Source organism: Loxodonta africana, chromosome 1 (genome assembly GCF_030014295.1).
Source record: "Loxodonta africana isolate mLoxAfr1 chromosome 1, mLoxAfr1.hap2, whole genome shotgun sequence".
Classification (NCBI taxonomy): domain Eukaryota; kingdom Metazoa; phylum Chordata; class Mammalia; order Proboscidea; family Elephantidae; genus Loxodonta; species Loxodonta africana.
The window spans coordinates 173,752,444-173,772,149 of record NC_087342.1 but is presented as its reverse complement, the minus strand read 5'-3'; the positions used below and the strand labels follow the sequence as shown (position 1 = coordinate 173,772,149).

Here is a 19,706-nt window from a genome sequence, read left to right as displayed (position 1 = left end):
GATTTTTTGGAAGTAGATCACCAAGCCTTCCTTTCTAGTCTGTCTGCTCTGTTGAAACGTGTTCAGCATCATAACAACATATAAGCCTCTGCTGACAGACGGATGGCGCCTGCACATGAGGTACATTGACCAGGAATAGAACAGAGGTCTCTAGCATGGAAAGGGAGAATTTTATCACTGAACCACCACTGTCCCCTTAACTTCCTTAGTTCTCATTTTTTCTTGTATAGAATGGGTAATAACAATATCTCCCTTACAGCATTAATGTCAGGGTTATACAGGATAAACCATCATAAGTTCTTATCGGACCATCAAGCACATATTAAGTACTCAATAAAATTAGCTCTTTTTATTGTTACCCTGATCAGGCCTTCGCTTAGAAACAAAGAAAAACAACTCAGCAATAGTGATACTGCAATGGTGTTAAGGCATTATCTCTGGCATGAAAATAAATCTTTTCTGTTTTCAGTTATGGCAATTATTTTTCAACTGCCAGAATTTAATTAGATAACTATCGTAGAAAAAAAAAAAGGTATCTATTTTATTTTATACACCTGAATAAATCAAATGGATTTAGAGTTGACTAAGAGTAGTGTTGAAACAATTCAGGATGAAAATTTTTTAGCTTATTTTTACATCTGAGAATATCAAATTACATAGCTGGAATTTTTCTCAAAAGCACTTTACTCCAACTAGGGAAGCTATTGTTAACATAATTTTTTTGCAATTCTTATATCAAATTTGACATTTTATGAGCTGGAAAGGAAAGACTATTTAACCCAGCTCTGGTCATCTCTATGTAAAGCGTTTATTTTGTGTAAGAAAACCTCTGGAGATGGGAGCAGGCACGTGTTTTGCAAAGCTCCAGAGTGAATATGAGAACTGCTTTGCTTAATAATGCCCAATGCCAGTTACACACACTTGGCAAAGCTTGCCCCTTTGAGCCAGACACAGGTCTCCAGTAAAGGCCCTGTCACGGCCAAAGGCTGCCACAGTCCCAGGAGACCTCCTGCATTTACTTTCTTTGCCTCTTCCTTGCTATTGTTAACATAATTTTTTTGCAATTCTTATATCAAATTTGACATTTTATGAGCTGGAAAGGAAAGACTATTTAACCCAGCTCTGGTCATCTCTATGTAAAGCGTTTATTTTGTGTATTGCCCATAGCAGATTAGTGTTAGTGAACTGGTTAGTAGTGAACCTCCTGAGGGTCACAGACCCCTTTAACAACCAGATGAAAAGTGATTTACACACAGCTTCAAATGGTTCAAAGATCCTCCCAACAAAGGCCGTTTGTGGTAACCCCCTAGGTTATAGACACCTGATGTACAGCTTATGGGAACCCTGGTGGCATAGTGGTTAAGAGGTCGGCTGCTAACCAAAGGTCAGCAGTTGGAATTCATCAGGCACTCCTTGGAAACCATATGGGGCAGTTCTACTCTGTCCTTTAGGGTCGCTATGAGTCAGAATCGACTCAACGGCAATGGGTTTTTTTTTTTTTGGTACAGTCTATGCTGGGTTCCAGATTGCCTCCCTGTTGATACCTGGCAGCAGCACTGGAAGTGTCTGGGTTGCTGCAAAATGGGAACCTGTGCCTCAAACTTCCACAACTGCAGTGGGGGTGGGGAGTGTACAACATAGGGTGGAGGAGAAAAGAAATAAAGCAAAGTGCTTCACTTCAGCAACTTCATATGGTAGTAGAATAAAGGCTAAGTATCATTCAGTATTATTTCATAAACACATGCATTATTTGACTCTAATCACAGGTTAAAAAGGTCCTCTTCCAAGTGAACTGAATAAACATTATGAATAAAATAATCAATGACAAAAATGAAATTTTTTTTTTCTGTACTAAACAACTTAATCCCCAAATTATTCTCTAGTTATTGTCAGGCTTTTTATTCCAACAGAACAATACACAAGTACGGTTTTAAAATCCACTGACCTTTAAATATTCAAAAATAAATATACACGTGAGAAATCTGGGAAAAAAACACTTTACAATCACATGTATCAGATAGTATTGTTTGAATCTGCACAATTGTGCACAATTAGTAGAGAATTATTTCAAGCATTGGAAACCTGAATCTCCATTTAACCATAGCTTTAAAAATCCATAGCAAAAAACCAAACCCAGCGCCGTCGAGTTGATTCCGACTCATAGCGACCCTATAGGACAGAGTAGAACTGCCCCATAGAGTTTCCAAGGAGCGCCTGGCAGATTCGAACTGCTGACCCTTTGGTTAGCAGCTGTAGCACTTAACCACTATGCCACCAGGGTTTCCAAAAAGCCATAAGGACTCCATAAAACACGAACAAGATCCACTAATTTAGGTATAGATTTATACTCTAGTGATGCCTTGTAATTTACTGTTTTAACAATCATTTATTTCTATACAAAGAATACTTTAATTTCTACATATTTACTGAAAATGTATTCATGAGAATTTTTAATATTAAAGTTTTCCTACTTTAATTTTTCAATTATATACACGACAGACACTGTTCAATACCTGGCTAAAGTCACAGATTATCCAGCTACTGCCTTACATTATTCTGAGTTGGCAGGGAGAGAGAGGAGAATATGAAACTTCTGAATTAATGTGAATAAAGGTCTAGAAAAGGATGCATTTACTATCTGAATGATATATCTTACAAGGTCTACTCCTGGCAAGAGACAATTACATAAACCAAAGAGCAAAAAGGAAGAAATAGAGCAGATTGCCTCTTTGATCTCTCCACTCACACTTTCAGGCCATATTCTTCCATACTCTTGATTACACACACACACACACACACACACCACGCCCTGCTCCATTAAGCCCATGTACTTAGTTACACGGAGTCCCCGGGTGGTACAAATGGTTAATAAGCTGGGCTGCTAACCAAAAGGTTGGTAGTTTGAATCCACTCAGAGGCACCTCAATAGAAAGGTTGGGTGATCGACTTCTGCAAGATCAGAGCCATTAAAAACCCTATGGAGGGTAAGTCTACTCTGAAAAGCATCAACTCGATAAACCAAAAACCAAACTCGTTGCTGTTGGGTCGATTCCGACTCATAGTGACCCCATAGGACAGAGTAGAGCTGCCCATACAGTTTCCAAGGAGCTTCTGGTGGATTCAAACTGCTGACTTTTTGGTTAGCAGCTGAACTGTTAATTACTACGCCACCAGGGTTTCAACACCAACTGTTTGTTTTTTTTTTAATCTGGCTTTTCAGGTTTAGCCCTGTACCAGTTCATTAGTTCTTTGGGTTGAGGTCGGGATGGTTCTTTCAAAACATAACTCTGATCATTATCCTCTCAACCATGTGAAACTCTTCAACAGCTTTCAAGTGCTCTCAGGATAGAGGCCAAACTTATCATCACAGCCTATAAGGTCCTGCACGGTCAGGCCATGACTATCTCTTCAGCCTCGTCTCACAACAGACTCTCTTGCCCTCATCCTCTGTGCCCCAGCCACACAGACCTGCCTTCTCTTCCTCAAACCCACAACACCCCCTCCTGTCTCAATGTCTTTGTACATGCTGTTCTCTCTGAGCTGAACACTATTCACTTTCCTCTTGTTCTAGTTAACACCTCTTTCTTCAGGTGTTAGCTTCCTCAGGGAAGACCTCTCTCCCACTATAAGCTCTCATAGCACAGTTTACTCTGGCTTGGTGTCTCTGCCTTTACCTACCATCTCCTCCATTTGACTGTTAGCTCCATGAAGGAAAGAACCGTTCCATTACTGCCTGGCACATAGGACTCTCAAAATTACTCACGAAATGGCTGACAAAATGGACACGGGATTCCTTGGTCTTTAATTAACTGAGTTATAATTATTAATCAACCTCTTGGAATAGCCTCAAGACACTACTCAGCCATTGGCTACCACTACAATCATAATATAAGAAAACCCTCACTTTTTATACTTCCAGGGTCTTCTTGGTTGCTGACTTAGATTCTTTCAAATCATTAGGTTGCAACAGATGCAGATGAAACTCACTGTCTAGTTCCCCTACCCTCCATCGTAGGCCTTTGGCCTGGGTGTCTCCCTATTCCCACAAGACATGTTGGCCAGTCAGTTCCTTGGCAAAGAAGAGAGCTTTGAGGCCAATACTACCACCTTGTCTGGGCTTCTCACACACCCATGTCATTCTGGAACAACAACAGTATCCCACTTTCTGAATCTGCCTAGAGATCCTATTACTATGTATTGATTTGCCCAGGAAGAGATCTTACAGATTGTCAAGGGAGTAGGCTATACTAAGGCTAGCTTGATTTCCCTGCTTCCTTCTTCAAGCTTTCCTGGAAACTAAGGCAGAAATTTTACCCGTACCTAGTTCACATATGGAAATCAAGAGCCAGATACACTGCATCACTCACTTCCCTTGGAAACATACCACTGATCCTCCTAGGTACCCAGGGAAGAGACAATGTGGGATCTGAGGCCAAAGCACAGGCTCAGACAGCTCAGACACAGTGAGCACCACAGAGGAAGAATCTCCAAGTCGCACCTCTGGACAGAGCCAGAGCAAAGTTTGTTAATCCCCTTTGTTGCTGTTGTTAGGTGCTGTCAAGATGATTTTTGACTCACAGTAACCCCACATGACAGAGATGCCCCATAGTGGTTTATTGGCTGCAATCTTTATGGAGCAGATCACCAGATCTTTCTCCCGCAGAGCTACTTGGTAGATTCGAACTGCCAACCTTTCAGTTAGTGCTGAGGAAAAAGGTTGCCCAGGGTGTTTGAATTTCATAACCAAAGTACATCACACCTTCACTAAATTCAAGATGATGATAGGAGAGCCAAACCTCTGAAGCATCTGGTCAAAGTGAAGGGCGGCCACATGTGCATATGGATCTGCCTGGTCCACTGAGGAGGAAAAAAAGGATGAGTAAATACCACAATGAAAATTAGAAAGCAGGAACAAAAGGAGTGTTGGCAGTTTTGTTTGTTTGATGTTTAAAGAAATACAATTTAGCTAATCTTCAAACAGTTTCACTTCCCAAATCCCTCTCAAGGGGCTCATCAGACACTCATTTATCACATATTTTTGAATCTGAATGATTCTTACATTTCTGCCGTGAAATACAAATAATTTCCTAACAGTCAAAATTAAAGAAAAAAATCTAACATTATTGCATAAAAATAAAAGAAGTTCTTCTAAATTATCTATTTCCGATACTAAAAACTCAACAAAACCTAATCATTTATGAGATTTCTGTGACAATAGTTCATTATCTCTAATGTTGGGTAAAGAAGAGTTACTATTAAAAAGACTGTTCCACGTACAAGTAATAGGAGGTTTAGGCATCATGGTTGAAATGTCCTGAGACCAGTATAAAGGAACTGATCCTCTAACTTGTACGTAAGAAGAATAGCTTCCTGCAGTAAAAGACATCACAGAAGCGTCACAGAGTATTTGCTCAGTCTCCACTTCATTTGCAACATCACCCTGGAAAGAAACATGCATTTAAAGTTACTATTTCATAGGGTTGTTATGAGTTGGAATCCACTGGATGACAATGGGTTTTTGTTTTTAGAATCGTTAATAGAAAAAAATTCAAGTACACAATGAAACTCTAATTCCTACCCTTAGAATGCCTTGAAAGAGGTAAATGTTGATCAACATTCAGTGTACACATAAATAAAGCAAAACCAATAAAATGCAATAAAGAAAGGCAATTAAAAATAGCAGAGAATGGGCTAGCTAATAATACAAGTGGTATTATTTGTACAAATAATACAAGAGAACAGTGATATAAATGGTGGGGAGGGAAAGAAAAGAAATACAAACACACGAAATTATACAGGAAGTCAGGAAGACCAGGAGAATATCAAAATTCAATTCTGAAGACCAAGGAGAAATGAAAGGATAAAAAATAAGACTCAAATAAATGCCCGATGGACAGGAGAAAAAAAAGGGGTCGGGGGGCTTGAAGTAACTTTACTTATAAAAGTATATAAGGATATGAGAAAGCATAGTGTCACGGTCATTAATAACGCTTCTGTTTGATTATTTTCTGAATATTCAAAAGTAATAACATAGCTGCAAAGTTCTGATATTTTCTTGAAGTACCAATTATAACTATTTTCATTGTTGATACAAGTTTAAAGAACAATTTCACTATTTTAAGCCAGGATCAAAATCTCATTCATTCTGTGTACTTGATCACACATCTACTTAAGACTCAAGTTGCCTATCGCAAATAGAGTCAGGGCACTCAAAAGAGATTATGTGACTGATGGCAGAGTAGGTGAATTTTTGTCGTTATTTTTTTAGTAGTGAATAGAAGAATAAGGAGTCTGTCTTGAGATGAGCTAAAGAAGGGGGAAAAGGGCAAAAGGTTTCCAATGCTTTGCTCTACTTAGTCTTCTCGTCAAAGGTGTGCTACCAATGAGCGCTGAGCTCCACTTATTCCTTGGGTGGAGATGGTTTGCTATTTTCATCCCCACATTAAAAATGTACTATATTTTTCCATATATTACAGAGACAGCTCATCCTCCAAAACATTAGGCATTCCATAATTCCCTACGGCATTGCGTAACTCTTTAAGACAGCTGATTTTTCAGAACATCTGTATATTAGTCATATTTCTCACAAGTTTCAGATACCCCAGAGAATTAATTATTCTCTTGATAATGCCCAAAATTAAGAAATTCCACTTTTTAAAATTCCACTTTGCTTCATCTATGTCAGCAAAGCTGATGTTAAAGGATAAAATGCCAGCAGCGCTGCTGTTTTTCATCTTACCTCACAGTTTGCGCCTCTCTTTAGAAAACGGGTCCCAGCAAACTTACTGGATCTTCTAGCTATTAGGGTGACATACACTGGTCGTCCATAGATCAACAGCTCTTAGAAATCAAGTTAAAGTGATTTAGCATTCATGATTGTCACACCAGACCGTTACACCTTAAGAGCATATTTAAATATGACTTGTCCTATAGGCTAAAAAACAACTAAAGCTCCATCCAAGAATGGAACAGAACTGGTTCTAGATGTTCTTCAGAATTGTGCAGGTATGAGGGCAAAAATCAACCCTGCTTAAGGAATGGTTTCCACGAATTTCAGAGGAAATAGTGACCAGGTGTAGGGTAACTAGCCCAGAGAAAACCTGGTACTTCCTTATACCCAAATAAAGGATGTGAACAGGTTCAACTAATCGTTTCTTAGTTTCAGAGATCATAAAGCTCTCAAAGAGGGTATATATTATTTAATGGAAAATTTACATTATGAAGCAATATATAATTTTGAGGGACTAAAATGAGTATAATATGGTAAAAGCAGTACAAACTGCAAAACCTTAACACTGAGTGAACTATTGTGAACTTCCTGACCAACATGCAGCTTACTAGCTATGTTACCACATTTAACTTTCAGGTCTTCAGTTTCATCTTTTGTAAAATTGCATAAACAATAATAAAATAATACTTTATTAGGACTAAATGAAATAATGTATGTAAAACTCCTGCTGCTGGCTACACTAAATGTTCACTAAATAGGAATGACTTTTATCATCATACGTTGTTGTCAGGTGCCGTCAAGTCGGTTTCAACTCATAGCGACCCTATGCACAACTGAACGAAACACTGTCCGGTCCTGTGCCATCCTCACAATTGTTATGCTTGAGCCCATTGTGAAGCCACTGTGTCAATCCATCTCGCTGAAAGTCTTCCTCTTTTTCACTGACCCTCTGCTTTACCAAGCATGATGTCCTTCTCCAGGATTGATCCCTCCTGATAGCATGTCCAAAGTATGTGAGACGTAGTCTCACCATCCTTGTTTCTAAGGAGCATTCTGGTTGTACTTCTTCCAAGACAGATTTATTTGTTCTTTTGGCAGTCCATGGTATATTCAATATTCTTCGCCAACACCACAATTCAAAGGCGTCAATTCTTCTTCAGCCTTCCTTATTCATTGTCCAGCTTTCACATGCATAGGAGGAGACTGAAAACACCACAGCTTGGATCAGACACACCTTAGTCCTTAAGGTGACATCTTTGCTTTTCAACACTTTCAAGAGATCTCTTGCAGCTGATTTGCCCAATGCAACGTGTCTTTTGATTTCCTGACTGCTAATTCCATGGGTATTGATTCTAGATTCAAGTAAAACAAAATTCCTGACAACTTCAATCTGTTCTCCGTTCATCATGATATTGTTTATTGGTCCAGTTGTGAGGATTTTTGTTTTCTTTATGTTGAGGTGTGATCCATCCTGAAGGCTGTGGTCTTTGATCTTCATTAGTAAGTGCTTCAAGTCCTCTTCACTTTCAGCAAGCAAGGTTGTGTCATCTGCATAATGTAGGTTGTTAAAGAGTCTTCCTCCAATCCTGATGCCCCATTCTCTTTATATAGTCCAGCTTCTAAGATTATTTGCTCAGGATACAGATTGAATAGGTATGGTGAAAGGATACAACCCTCACGCACACCTTTCCTGACTTCAAACCATGCAGTATCCCTTCGTTCTGTTCGAACGATTGCCTCTTGATCCATGTACAGATTCCTCATGAGCACAATTAAGTGTTCCAGAATTCCCATTCTCTGCAATGTTATCCATAATTTGTTATGATCTACACAGTCAAATGCCTTTGCATAGTCAATAAAACACAGGTAAACATCTTCCTGGTATTCTCTGCTTTGAGCCAGGATCCATCTGACACCAGAAATGACATCCCTGGTTCCACGTACTCTTCTAAATCCAGCTTGAATTTCTGGTAGTTCCCTGTCAATATACTGCTGCAGCTGCTCTTGAACGATTTTCAGCAAAATTTTGAATGCATGTGATATTAATGATATTGTTGGATATTTTCTGTATTCAGTTGGATCACCTTTCTCAGGAATAGGCAAAATATGGATCTCTTCCAGTGGATTGGCTGGGTAGCTTGGAACAGACAAGTGAGCATGTCCAGTGCTGCATCCATTTGTTGAAACATCTCAGGTGGTATTCCATCAATTCCCACAGCCTTGTTTTTCACCAATGCCTTCCGTGCAGCTTGGACTTCTTCTTTCAGTACCATTGGTTCCTGATCATATGTTACCTCCTGAAATAGTTCAACACTGACCAATTCCTTTTGATATAGTGACTCTGTGTACTCCTTCCGTCTTCTTTTGGTGCTTTCTGCGTCATTCAGTATTTTTCCAATAGAATCCTTCAGTAATGCAACCCAAGGCTTGAATTTTTTCTTCAGTTCTTTCAGCTTAAGAAATGCTGAGCATGTTCTTCCCTTTCGGTTTTCTGTCTCCAGGTATTTGTACATGTCATCCTAATACTTTGTCTTCTAGAGCTGCCCTTTGAAATCCTCTGTTTAGGTCTTTTACATTATCACTTTTTTCCTTTTGCTTTAGCTATTCAATGTTCAAGAGCAAGTTTCAGGGTCTCTTCTGATATCCACTTATGTCTTTTTTTTTCCTCTCTTGTCTTTTTAATGGCCTCTTCTTGCTTTCTTCATGTATGATGTCCTTGATGTTATTCCATAGCTTGTCTGGTTTTCAGTCATTAGGGTTCAAAGTGTCAAATCTATTCAGATAGTCTCTAAACTCAGGTGGAATATACTCAAAGTCATACTTTGGTTCTCGTGGACTTGTTCTTATTTTCTTGAGTTTCAGCTTAAACTTGCGTATGAGTAATTGATGGTCTGATTCACAGTTGCCCCTGGCCTTGTTCTGACTGATGATATTGAGCTTTTCCATCATTTCTCTCCACAGATGTAGTTGATTTGATTCCTGTGCATTCCCTCTGGTGAGATCCATGTATGTACACTGTTTATATTGATGAAAAAAGGTATCTGCAATGAAGAAGTCGTTTGTCTTGCAAAATTCTATCATGCAATCTCCACCATGGTTTCTATCACCAAGGCCATATTTTCCACATACCAATCCTCTTTGTTTCCAACTTTTGCATTCCAAAGTTGCATGTTCGATCAATTTCAGACTGCAGGAGTTGGTAAAAATCGTCAATTTCTTCATCTTTGCCCTTAGCGGTTGATGCGTAAAATTTGAATAATAGTCGTATTAACTGGCCTTCCTTGTAGGCGTATGGATATTATCCTATCACTGACAGCATTGTACTTCAGGATAGATCTTGAAATGTTCTTTTTAAAGATGAATGCAACACCATTCCTCTTCGTCATTCTTGGCATAGTAGACCATATGGTTGTCCGATTCAAAATGACCAATACCAGTCAATTTCAGCTCACTAATGACTAGGATATCAATCTTTATGCATTCCATTTCATTTCTGATGATTTCCAATTTTCCTAGATTCATACTTCATGCATTTCAGGTTCCGATTATTAATGGATGTTTGCAGCTGTTTCTTCTCGTTTTGAGTTGTGCCACATCAGCAAACGAAGGTCTCCAAAGCTTGACTCCATCCACATCATTGAGGTTGACTCTACTTTGAGGAGGTAGTTATCCCCCAGTTGTATTTTGAGTGCCTTCCAAGCTGAGGGGCTCCTCTTCCGGCACTAAATCAGACAATGTTCTGCTGTTATTCATAAGCTTTTCACTGGCTAATTCTTTTCAGAAGTAGACCTCCAGGTCCTTCTTCCTAGTCTGTCTTAGTCCGGAAGCTCAGCTGAAACCTGTCTGCCATGGGTGACCCTCCTGGTATTTGAATACCGGTGGCATAGCTTCCAGCATCACAGTGACACACAAGCACCCCACAGGACGATAAAATGACAGGTGCGTGGGGGTATTATCATATAGACTTCCAGAATTCATTAGATTCTTGATAATGAGACCAGATTCATTATTTAAACTAATGAGCTTTAAAATTATTTAAACTAATGAGCTTTAAAATGATAATCTATGATGCTGTTCACTATTTAAAAAACAAACATTTATTGTGCTTAAGATATGCCAGGCCCTGAAATAGCTCTGGAAACCCTGGTGACGTAGTGGTTAAGAACAATGGCTGCTAACCAAAAGACTGGCAGTTTGAATCTACCAGGCATTCCTTGGAAAGCCTATGGGGCAGTTCTACCCTGTCCTGTAGGGTCCCTATGAGTCTTGACTCGATGGCAATGGGTTTGGTTTTTTTGAGCTAGCTCTGGAACTATAAAACAGTTTAGAATTACCTTTTAGGAACTGCTTTTAGCAACTGCGGCACATTCTTTTTGTGTCCTTGGTAGTGAAAACCTTTGTTCTTCCCGGTAGATATTACTTTTGGAAACAAACAAAAGTAATCTAGGGCCAAATCTCATTATCATTCAGTGAATGACCAAAGTAGATGATCCCACTCACTCGCCGAAAATGATTACAGGCAGTTACGAGCCAATCCCCATAAGCCCTATTATATTAAAAATTCGAGGTATATACGATGGTTTGTAAAAAGAAATGGGTGCTATTTTGTGATGTGCATCAAAACATTATTATTATTACTATATATTATGTTAAAGATGATTTTGTGTATCTGAAAGTGTTTCTTTAATGTTTTTATGCATAGAAAGGTACATTATATACTATATACTAAGACAAACATTTGACTGACATTTAGATATGAACTGTACCTAACTTTTGACTTTCGTACAAATTTGACTTAAAGACAGACTTAGGAACGAAACTCCTTTGTAATTCGGGGACTGCCTATATAATGAGCCTGATTTTCAAGTGCAGCACATAACCTCAATCATCTTCATTCAAAATTTCTCTGTCTTCATCTAGACACTCCTCTCCTTCACTTGCCACAAAGCAGGCACCATTGCCCCTCTTCAAAGCTAACCTCTCCAGCTGTGCCCCTTGATCCCACTCCTTCCAAATGTTCTGGCATAAGAAAGCATAATAATGGTTAGTCACATTCACTCACTAAATGGTCTTAAAACAACCCTTCCTTTAAAGTTTTCACTACAGGTCCTTCAAAAGCCTAAGACACAAGGAAGAATATCAATTGGGAAACATACTGAGTGCACAAATGCACTACTGGATCTCAAAAAGTGATCAGAGAAGCCGAATCACCACTTCTAGAAAGTATGCACCGTATTCCTAAACCTCATAACATAATAGCACCTTCTGGGAAGGTTTTCAACATAGCTAGAAATTAAATGGAAGACGAGCCAGTGAAAGAAAAAAAAAATTATAAAATTGAACTCATCACCTTAATGCTTAACACTGTTGTAGTATGCAATAGAGTAGATACCGACTCACAGTGACTTCATGTGACAGACTAGCCCCACAGCGTTTCCCTGCCTGTAATCTTTACAGGAGCAGATCACCAGGTCTTTCTCCCCAGGAGCCACTGAATGGGTCTGAACCACCGACCTTTTGGTTACCAGCTGAGTGCCTAACCAGTTGCATGGCCAGGGCTCCTTAACACTACCTCTACTTAATCTGTTAAAAAAAAAACTTAATCTGTTACGCCCGTTCAAATCCAGGCCTTCTAGTATCATTTAACTTAGTCCAGTTTAAAAACAGCTGTCAACTCAAGCTTCCTAAATACTATTTTGCACATGTCAGCCTCCCGAGCAAATACTTTAAAATGTTTATGATTATTTTAGCACCAAATTCAAAGTCCTTAGCCCGACCACATAGGCGATCTGTTGATTGGCATTCTGATTCCCACCTGTTAATCTCTTTCCTGCTGCATTGTACATCCCAGGAGTTTTATGTGCAACCCACGAGAACACTCCCGTATACTTTTCTACTTTTACATTCATGGTGTTTCCTGCCCCATGTTACCTTTCCCTGCTCCTGCTCTAAGACCTGGCCTTTGTTTAGGGCCCAAGTTCCACTTTTCCCATGACCCTGCCCCATCCTCCCGACCTGTCAGTGATTCTGCCCTTTCTCTCAATTCCTGTGCACACAGCATTTTCTTCCTTGATCTTTCTGTGTACATTAACAGGTCTGTTCAGGTAGTCTGCATTCCTCTTTGTATTTCCATTACATGGGTGTTATGGACTGAATTGTGTCCCCCAAAAATATGTGTTGTAAATTCTAACCTCAGTGCGTGTGGTTATAATTCCATCTGGGAATGAGTTGTCTTTGTTATGTTAATGAGGCAGGATTAGTGTAGGGTGTGTCTAAAATTACTCTTTTGAGATATAAAGAAGATTAAACAAGCAAGTGAAAGAAGCAGGGATTGGGGTTGGGGGGGTGGAGAGATGCCAAGCCACTTGAAGATGGCTCAGGAGCAGATGCTCTGAGACAAGGACCGTCCTCCAGAGCTGACAGAGAAAGCCTTCCCCCTAGAGCTAGTACCCTGAATTCGTACTTCTAGCCTCCTAAACTGTAAGAAAATAAATTTCTGTTTGTTAAATCCACCCATTTATGTTATTTCTGTTACAGCAGCACTAGATAACTAAGACAAGGGGATATGGGTAAATTTTCCTGTTGAGGTGCATACATTAATAATTATAATCTTCTAATTCTACAGCTGCTAACAAAAGGGTCGGCAGTTTGAATCCGCCAGGTGCTCCTTGGAAACTCTATGGGGCAGTTCTACTTTGTCCTATAGGGTCGCTATGAGTCGGAATTGACTTGACGCCACTGGGTTCTGGATTTAATTCATATATAACTATCTATAAATTGGTAAACAGCATACATTTAATAATATATAATATATATCTTAGTTGTTTTTAAAAAAGGATACTTGATTGCCCACAAAACCCATGAATAATATACAACAGCCAGTCACGATGCACAGTATTTTTAATTATTTCCAGAAGTTCACCATTCCACACATACTTCATGTAAGGCTCACTACAGATCCCAAATACACCTGAAAAATAAAAGCTAGTATCAGAAATATAAGGCAATTAGTTGAAATTCAAGTCATTTTTAAGTTCTTAAACTTCAGCTTTTAACTTCAAAATATGATGCCTAATTTACAACACTGCCATTTTTAGGAGGTATCATTGATATCCTCATCCAGAACACGGCACTGATTCTGCACAAAGTCAGAGAATAAGCACATTTTCTGACTTGTGAGAGTTTTTAACTTAAAAGAGAAAACAATGGGACATTAAGAACACATGAACAAACATATTAGTAAACCTGAAAGACACAGAGCAGTGGTTGAGAACACAGCTCTGGAGTCGGAGTGCCTGGGTCCAAACTCTGCCTCAGCCTCTCATCAGCAGAGTGATGGCATGCTCAAGAGTGTTACGTGCTATCTCTGTACCTCTGTTTCCTCAACTGTACTTATTTCAAGTGGTTGTTGCAAGGCTGAAATGAGTTCAGAATGCACATAAGTGCTTAGTAGAGCATGCCTGGCGCACTACTAACTCTTTCATAAGTGGCTATTATCATACTAGGATTTTGCTACACAAGGTATTAATTTCATCAAACATGATTTCAGCACACACAGATGAGTTTATTAAAAAATGAGTTTTACTGAACTTGTATGAAGTCTAAAATAAGCATATTTGTTTTTATAAGGCAATGGCTTAAATAATTGTGACAGTTCTGGATAGCAGGCAATCAACATCGTGTTCTGTTAAGAGTATTTATATACTACGATAAATATACTTTTGCTTGAGTCATAAACCCTAAACCTTCTCTGCCCTCTTAGTATGCTGCATAAAAGCATGAATAATACAAACATGAGTTGGAGTCCTGTCTTTGCACTTACTAGCTCCTGTCTTTGCACTTAATATTTCTGAACCTTCGTTTTCTCAACTGTAAAATGATACTACTACTCACCTCACAGACACTGCTCAGACTAAAAAATACATGTGAAATGCCTACTACACTGCCTGACACATAGTAGAGGCTTTAAAAAAAAGGTATTATTTTCCTTTTCTACCTACTCTCACACCTTCTACTGTCACTGCCTGTTTCCTATCAGTCTCTCCCTATCATTCATATTTATCAAGTAGACTTGCTCTAAAGATAACAACCACAAAAATATTAAGTGGCTTCACAGGTTCAATTCAGATACCAGAACAAATACTCAGATCCAGATTTTGGATGAGATGTAACACAAATTTGGTGATACTTTTGGCTTTAACATCACTACGTGTGATATTCAGAAGTGGTGCATGCAAATACTCACGTACACGTTATTTTGTCTTCCACTTGTCTCCAGCGGTATGGGTTACAATTGAGGTGTCTGATCCAGGGCAAATTTATGTGGCCTAGATGATGCATTGGAGGAGCCACACTGGGTTTGGTCTTAACTCCAGTGACATTCAATCAAATAAACTAACAAGAGTCAAGGGCAATACCAGGGATGACACTCAGTTTAAGTAACAACCTCAGCTGTCTTTGCGTGGACCAGAGCCTTTGGCAGTGCTAATAGATTACAGCTTCTCCTTGGGAGTCCTGCAAGGCAAGGACAAACTTTCTGGGGGTACTTTACATTTGGAGTCTACCTTTGTACACACATATACATCACTCTCATTTAAGCTGCATAGAGGAAGGCACCCAAAGACACTCCTGGCTTATTATATTTTCATAGTCAGTCCAATTCCATTAAACTGCCTTAACTTTAAGTTTGAAAATTTTCCCTCACAACATTCTCATTAGCAATGCCTCTGGCTTTAAAGTTCTAGATCAACCCAGTAATCCAGGGGTAAAGGTGCTGATTCTGTTCTGTGATTGGTTAGTCTAGCATCCCGGGGTCACCTGAACTAGTTACACACTGGTCCCGCAGTGATCCTACAGTGGTCCTGATAGAAGCAGAGTCCAGGAGAGGCCAGTGGGTCAGCTGGAACTACCAAAGGAACAACAGTCTCCTACTTGCTACACTGGCTCTTCTGGACACTAGCCATGTGACCCTGGGCAGGGTATTTAATCTCCAGGCTTCAGTTTCCTGCTGAGTCTTTATTTCTAAAAAACTGGCATTATATCTACTGAGCAGAGTTTTAGTGAAAATTAGAAATATTCTATGTAAGTGTCTAGCACACAATAGACAATCAATGGCAGCTTTCTTCCAAAACAGTCCATACTGAACTGGTCTCTATGAAAGAAAATAAAGTGGTGCGTATTCTTTAGTGTTCAAAAAACAATTCTTTATTTAAATTTCTCCAAAAGTCTTGACCTACATGTATTCCATAAAAAGTGCATGAATAATTGCTAGAATATGTCAGCACAGAATTTTCTAGCTAGCCAACGAATGAAATCACATGATGATTAATGATGTCTATAAAAATGAATTGGTCAAGTTCATGTATCAGAAACTCCATGTAAAGGCAAAGAGCAAGGAGGGATGGAGAAATATGAGGAAAATGTAAGTGAATTTAATAAGAAGCCACTTCATAGATACCACATTAACATACATTAATATGCTGAAAACTACCTACCGCTTCCACCCTGTGTAATTAATCCTTCATCTTCAAAGATGTCAAAGCTCTCCTGGCGAGCCTGGGTCGTTTCTGACTTTAACATCTCCAGGGGCATTCGCAAGACAGTGAGGTTATACTGAAGAGAGTGGGACAAATCATAGCTGTAACTGAGAAGAGAATTGAAACTTCAGAATTATACAAGCACAGCATATTTCAGTCTTGGCTCCCATATGGAATTAAAATTTGTGAGCTAAATTACTAGCACTTGTTGCTTTACTTGGAAGTGATGTTGTTCAAATAAGGACTATAAAACATAGCAAAAAATGAGCGTAAGTGGAAACAGAAAAACTTATTGCATAGCTTAAGCATTTGTATCACTAGAAATACATTCACTGATCTGTACAATGTGCATTTCTTGCTTCACTTTGAAGTCAATCTAAGTTCATTGCCTGGTACAAAGGAGACACACTCTCCTAGGTATCTGAATGGGGGATCTGTAAGTACTACAATATCCACTGTAAGAATGCATGGTTCTGTACTCTAGCTTGCCATGAACAAAAAATAATTCTATTAACTATTAACGAGGGTATCACAACTGACTTTGTGATAAACCAGAAATAAGCAAATAACTCAAGTCATTTCAGAGAAACATGTTTTAGGAGAGTAACGGCCATTCAAAAAACTACCATGGTCTCTCTGCAAATAAAATTTGATCTTTTAGGCCAAAAGAAACCCTTTGTAATTCCGATTTCACATAATCGATAATCTTTTTATATGCAGCTCTAGCTATATATTATTGGCACAAAATTTCAGAAAGTACTAGAATTCTTCAGTATACATGGAAATTTGTTTTTGAAGTATTTTAGGCATATTTTAAAGACGACAGTTATAATTCTTCCTGGAGAATCACACACGTTATTTTTTTTTTAATATAACTTTTATTAAGCTTCAAGTGAACGTTTACAAATCCAATCAGTCTGTCACATATAAGTTTACATACATCTCACTCCCTACTCCCACTTGCTCTCCCCCTCTTGAGTCAGGCCTTTCAGTCTCTCCTTTCCTGACAATTTTGCCGGCTTCCCTCTCTCTCTATCCTCCCATCCCCCCGCCAGACAAGAGTTGCCAACACAATCTCAAGTGTCCACCTGATATAATTAGCTCACTCTTCATCAGCGTCTCTCTCCCACCCGCTGACCAGTCCCTTTCATGTCTGATGAGTTGTCTTCGGGGATGGTTCCTGTCCTGTGTCAACTGAAGGTCTGGGGAGCATGGCCGCCGGGATTCCTCCAGTCTCTGTCAGACCATTAAGTTTGGTCTTTTTATGAGAATTTGGGGTCTGCATCCCACTGATCTCCTGTTCCCTCAGGGGTCCTCTGCTGTCCTCCCTGTCAGGGCAGTCATCGATTGTGGCCGGGCACCAACTAGTTCTTCTGGTCTCAGGATGATGTAGGTCTCTGGTTCATGTGGCCCTTTCTGTCTCTTGGGCTCTTAGCTGTCGTGTAGCCTTGGTGTTCTTCATTTTCCTTTGCTCCAGGTGGGTTGAGACCAATTGATGCATCTTAGATGGCCGCTTGTTAGCATTTAAGACCCCAGAGGCCACATTTCAAAGTGGGATGCAGAATGATTTCATAATAGAATTATTTTGCCAATTGACTTAGAAGTCCCCGCAAACCATGTTCCCCAGACCCCCGCGCTTGCTCCGCTGACCTTTGAAGCATTCATTTTATCCCGGAAACTTCTTTGCTTTTGGTCCAGTCCAATTGAGCTGACCTTCCATGTATTGAGTGTTGTCTTTCCCTTCACCTAAAGCAGTTCTTATCTACTGATTAATCAATAAAAAAACCCTCTCCCACCCTCCCTCCCTCCCCCCCTCGTAACCACAAAAGTATGTGTTCTTCTCAGGTTTACTATTTCTCAAGATCTTATAATAGTGGTCTTATACAATATTTGTCCTTTTGCCTCTGACTCATTTCGCTCAGCATAATGCCTTCCAGGTTCCTCCATGTTATGAAATGTTTCACAGATTCGTCACTGTTCTTTATCGATGCGTAGTATTCCATTGTGTGAATATACCACAATTTATTTACCCATTCATCCGTTGATGGACACCTTGGTTGCTTCCAACTTTTTGCTATTGTAAACAGAGCTGCAATAAACATGGGTGTGCATATATCTGTTTGTATGAAGGCTCTTGTATCTCTAGGGTATATTCCCAGGAGTGGGATTTCTGGGTTGTATGGTAGTTCTATTTCTAACTGTTTAAGATAACGCCAGATAGATTTCCAAAGTGGTTGTACCATTTTACATTCCCACCAGCAGTGTATGAGATTTCCAATCTCTCCGCAGCCTCTCCAACATTTATTATTTTGTGTTTTTTGGATTAATGCCAGCCTTGCTGGTGTGAGATGAAATCTCATCGTAGTTTGAATTTGCATTTCTCTAATGGCTAATGATCGAGAGCATTTTCTCATGTATCTGTTAGCTGCCTGAATATCTTCTTTAGTGAAGTGCGTGTTCATATCCTTTGCCCACTTCTTGATTGGGTTGTTTGTCTTTTTGTGGTTGAATTTTGACAGAATCATGTAGATTTTAGAGATCAGGCGCTGGTCTGAGATGTCATAGCTGAAAATTCTTTCCCAGTCTGTAGGTGGTCTTTTTACTCTTTTGGAGAAGTCTTTAGATGAGCATAGGTGTTTGATTTTTAGGAGCTCCCAGTTATCGGGTTTCTCTTCATCATTTTTGGTAATGTTTTGTATTCTGTTTATACCTTGTATTAGGGCTCCTAGGGTTGTCCCAATTTTTTCTTCCATGATCTTTATCGTTTTAGTCTTTATGTTTAGGTCTTTGATCCACTTGGAGTTAGTTTTTGTGCATGGTGTGAGGTATGGGTCCTGTTTCATTTTTTTGCAAATGGATATCCAGTTATGCCAGCACCATTTGTTAAAAAGGCTGTCTTTTCCCCAGTTAATTGACACTGGTCCTTTGTCAAATATCAGCTGCTCATACGTGGATGGATCTATGTCTGGGTTCTCAATTCTGTTCCATTGGTCTATGTGTCTGTTGTTGTACCAATACCAGGCTGTTTTGACTACTGTGGCTGTATAATAGGTTCCGAAGTCAGGTAAGGTGAGGCCTCCCACTTTCTTCTTCTTTTTCAGTAGTGCTTTGCTTATCCGGGGCTTCTTTCCCTTCCATATGAAATTGGTGATTTGTTTCTCTATCCCCTTAAAATATGACATTGGAATTTGGATCGGAAGTGCGTTAAATGTATAGATGGCTTTTGGTAGAATAGACGTTTTTACTATGTTAAGTCTTCCTATCCATGAGCAAGGTATGTTTTTCCACTTAAGTATGTCCTTTTGAATTTCTTGTAGTAGAGCTTTGTAGTTTTCTTTGTATAGGTCTTTTACATCCTTGGTAAGATTTATTCCTAAGTATCTTATCTTCTTGGGGGCTACTGTGAATGGTATTGATTTGGTTATTTCCTCTTCGGTGTT

General features: G+C 39.3%; 1 protein-coding gene across 4 annotated transcripts in view; it reads right to left on the bottom strand.

Moving 5' to 3' along the window:
• The window catches only part of FIG4 (FIG4 phosphoinositide 5-phosphatase), a 195,033-nt gene that overhangs the window by 76,561 nt on the left and 98,766 nt on the right, over window positions 1-19,706 (bottom strand). For 3 of the 4 annotated variants that reach the window (XM_064289653.1, XM_023542888.2, XM_003404299.4), the window contains exons 6-10: window positions 16,225-16,373; window positions 13,572-13,700; window positions 6,740-6,840; window positions 5,278-5,440; window positions 4,760-4,857 (exon numbers count right to left, since the gene is read on the bottom strand). In XM_064289653.1, the coding sequence (XP_064145723.1) occupies window positions 4,760-4,857; window positions 5,278-5,440; window positions 6,740-6,840; window positions 13,572-13,700; window positions 16,225-16,373 (640 nt within the window). Of the gene's footprint in view, window positions 1-4,759; window positions 4,858-5,277; window positions 5,441-6,739; window positions 6,841-13,571; window positions 13,715-14,975; window positions 15,125-16,224; window positions 16,374-19,706 lie in introns of all 4 variants that reach the window. The other variant, XM_064289672.1, reaches the window with a different exon arrangement.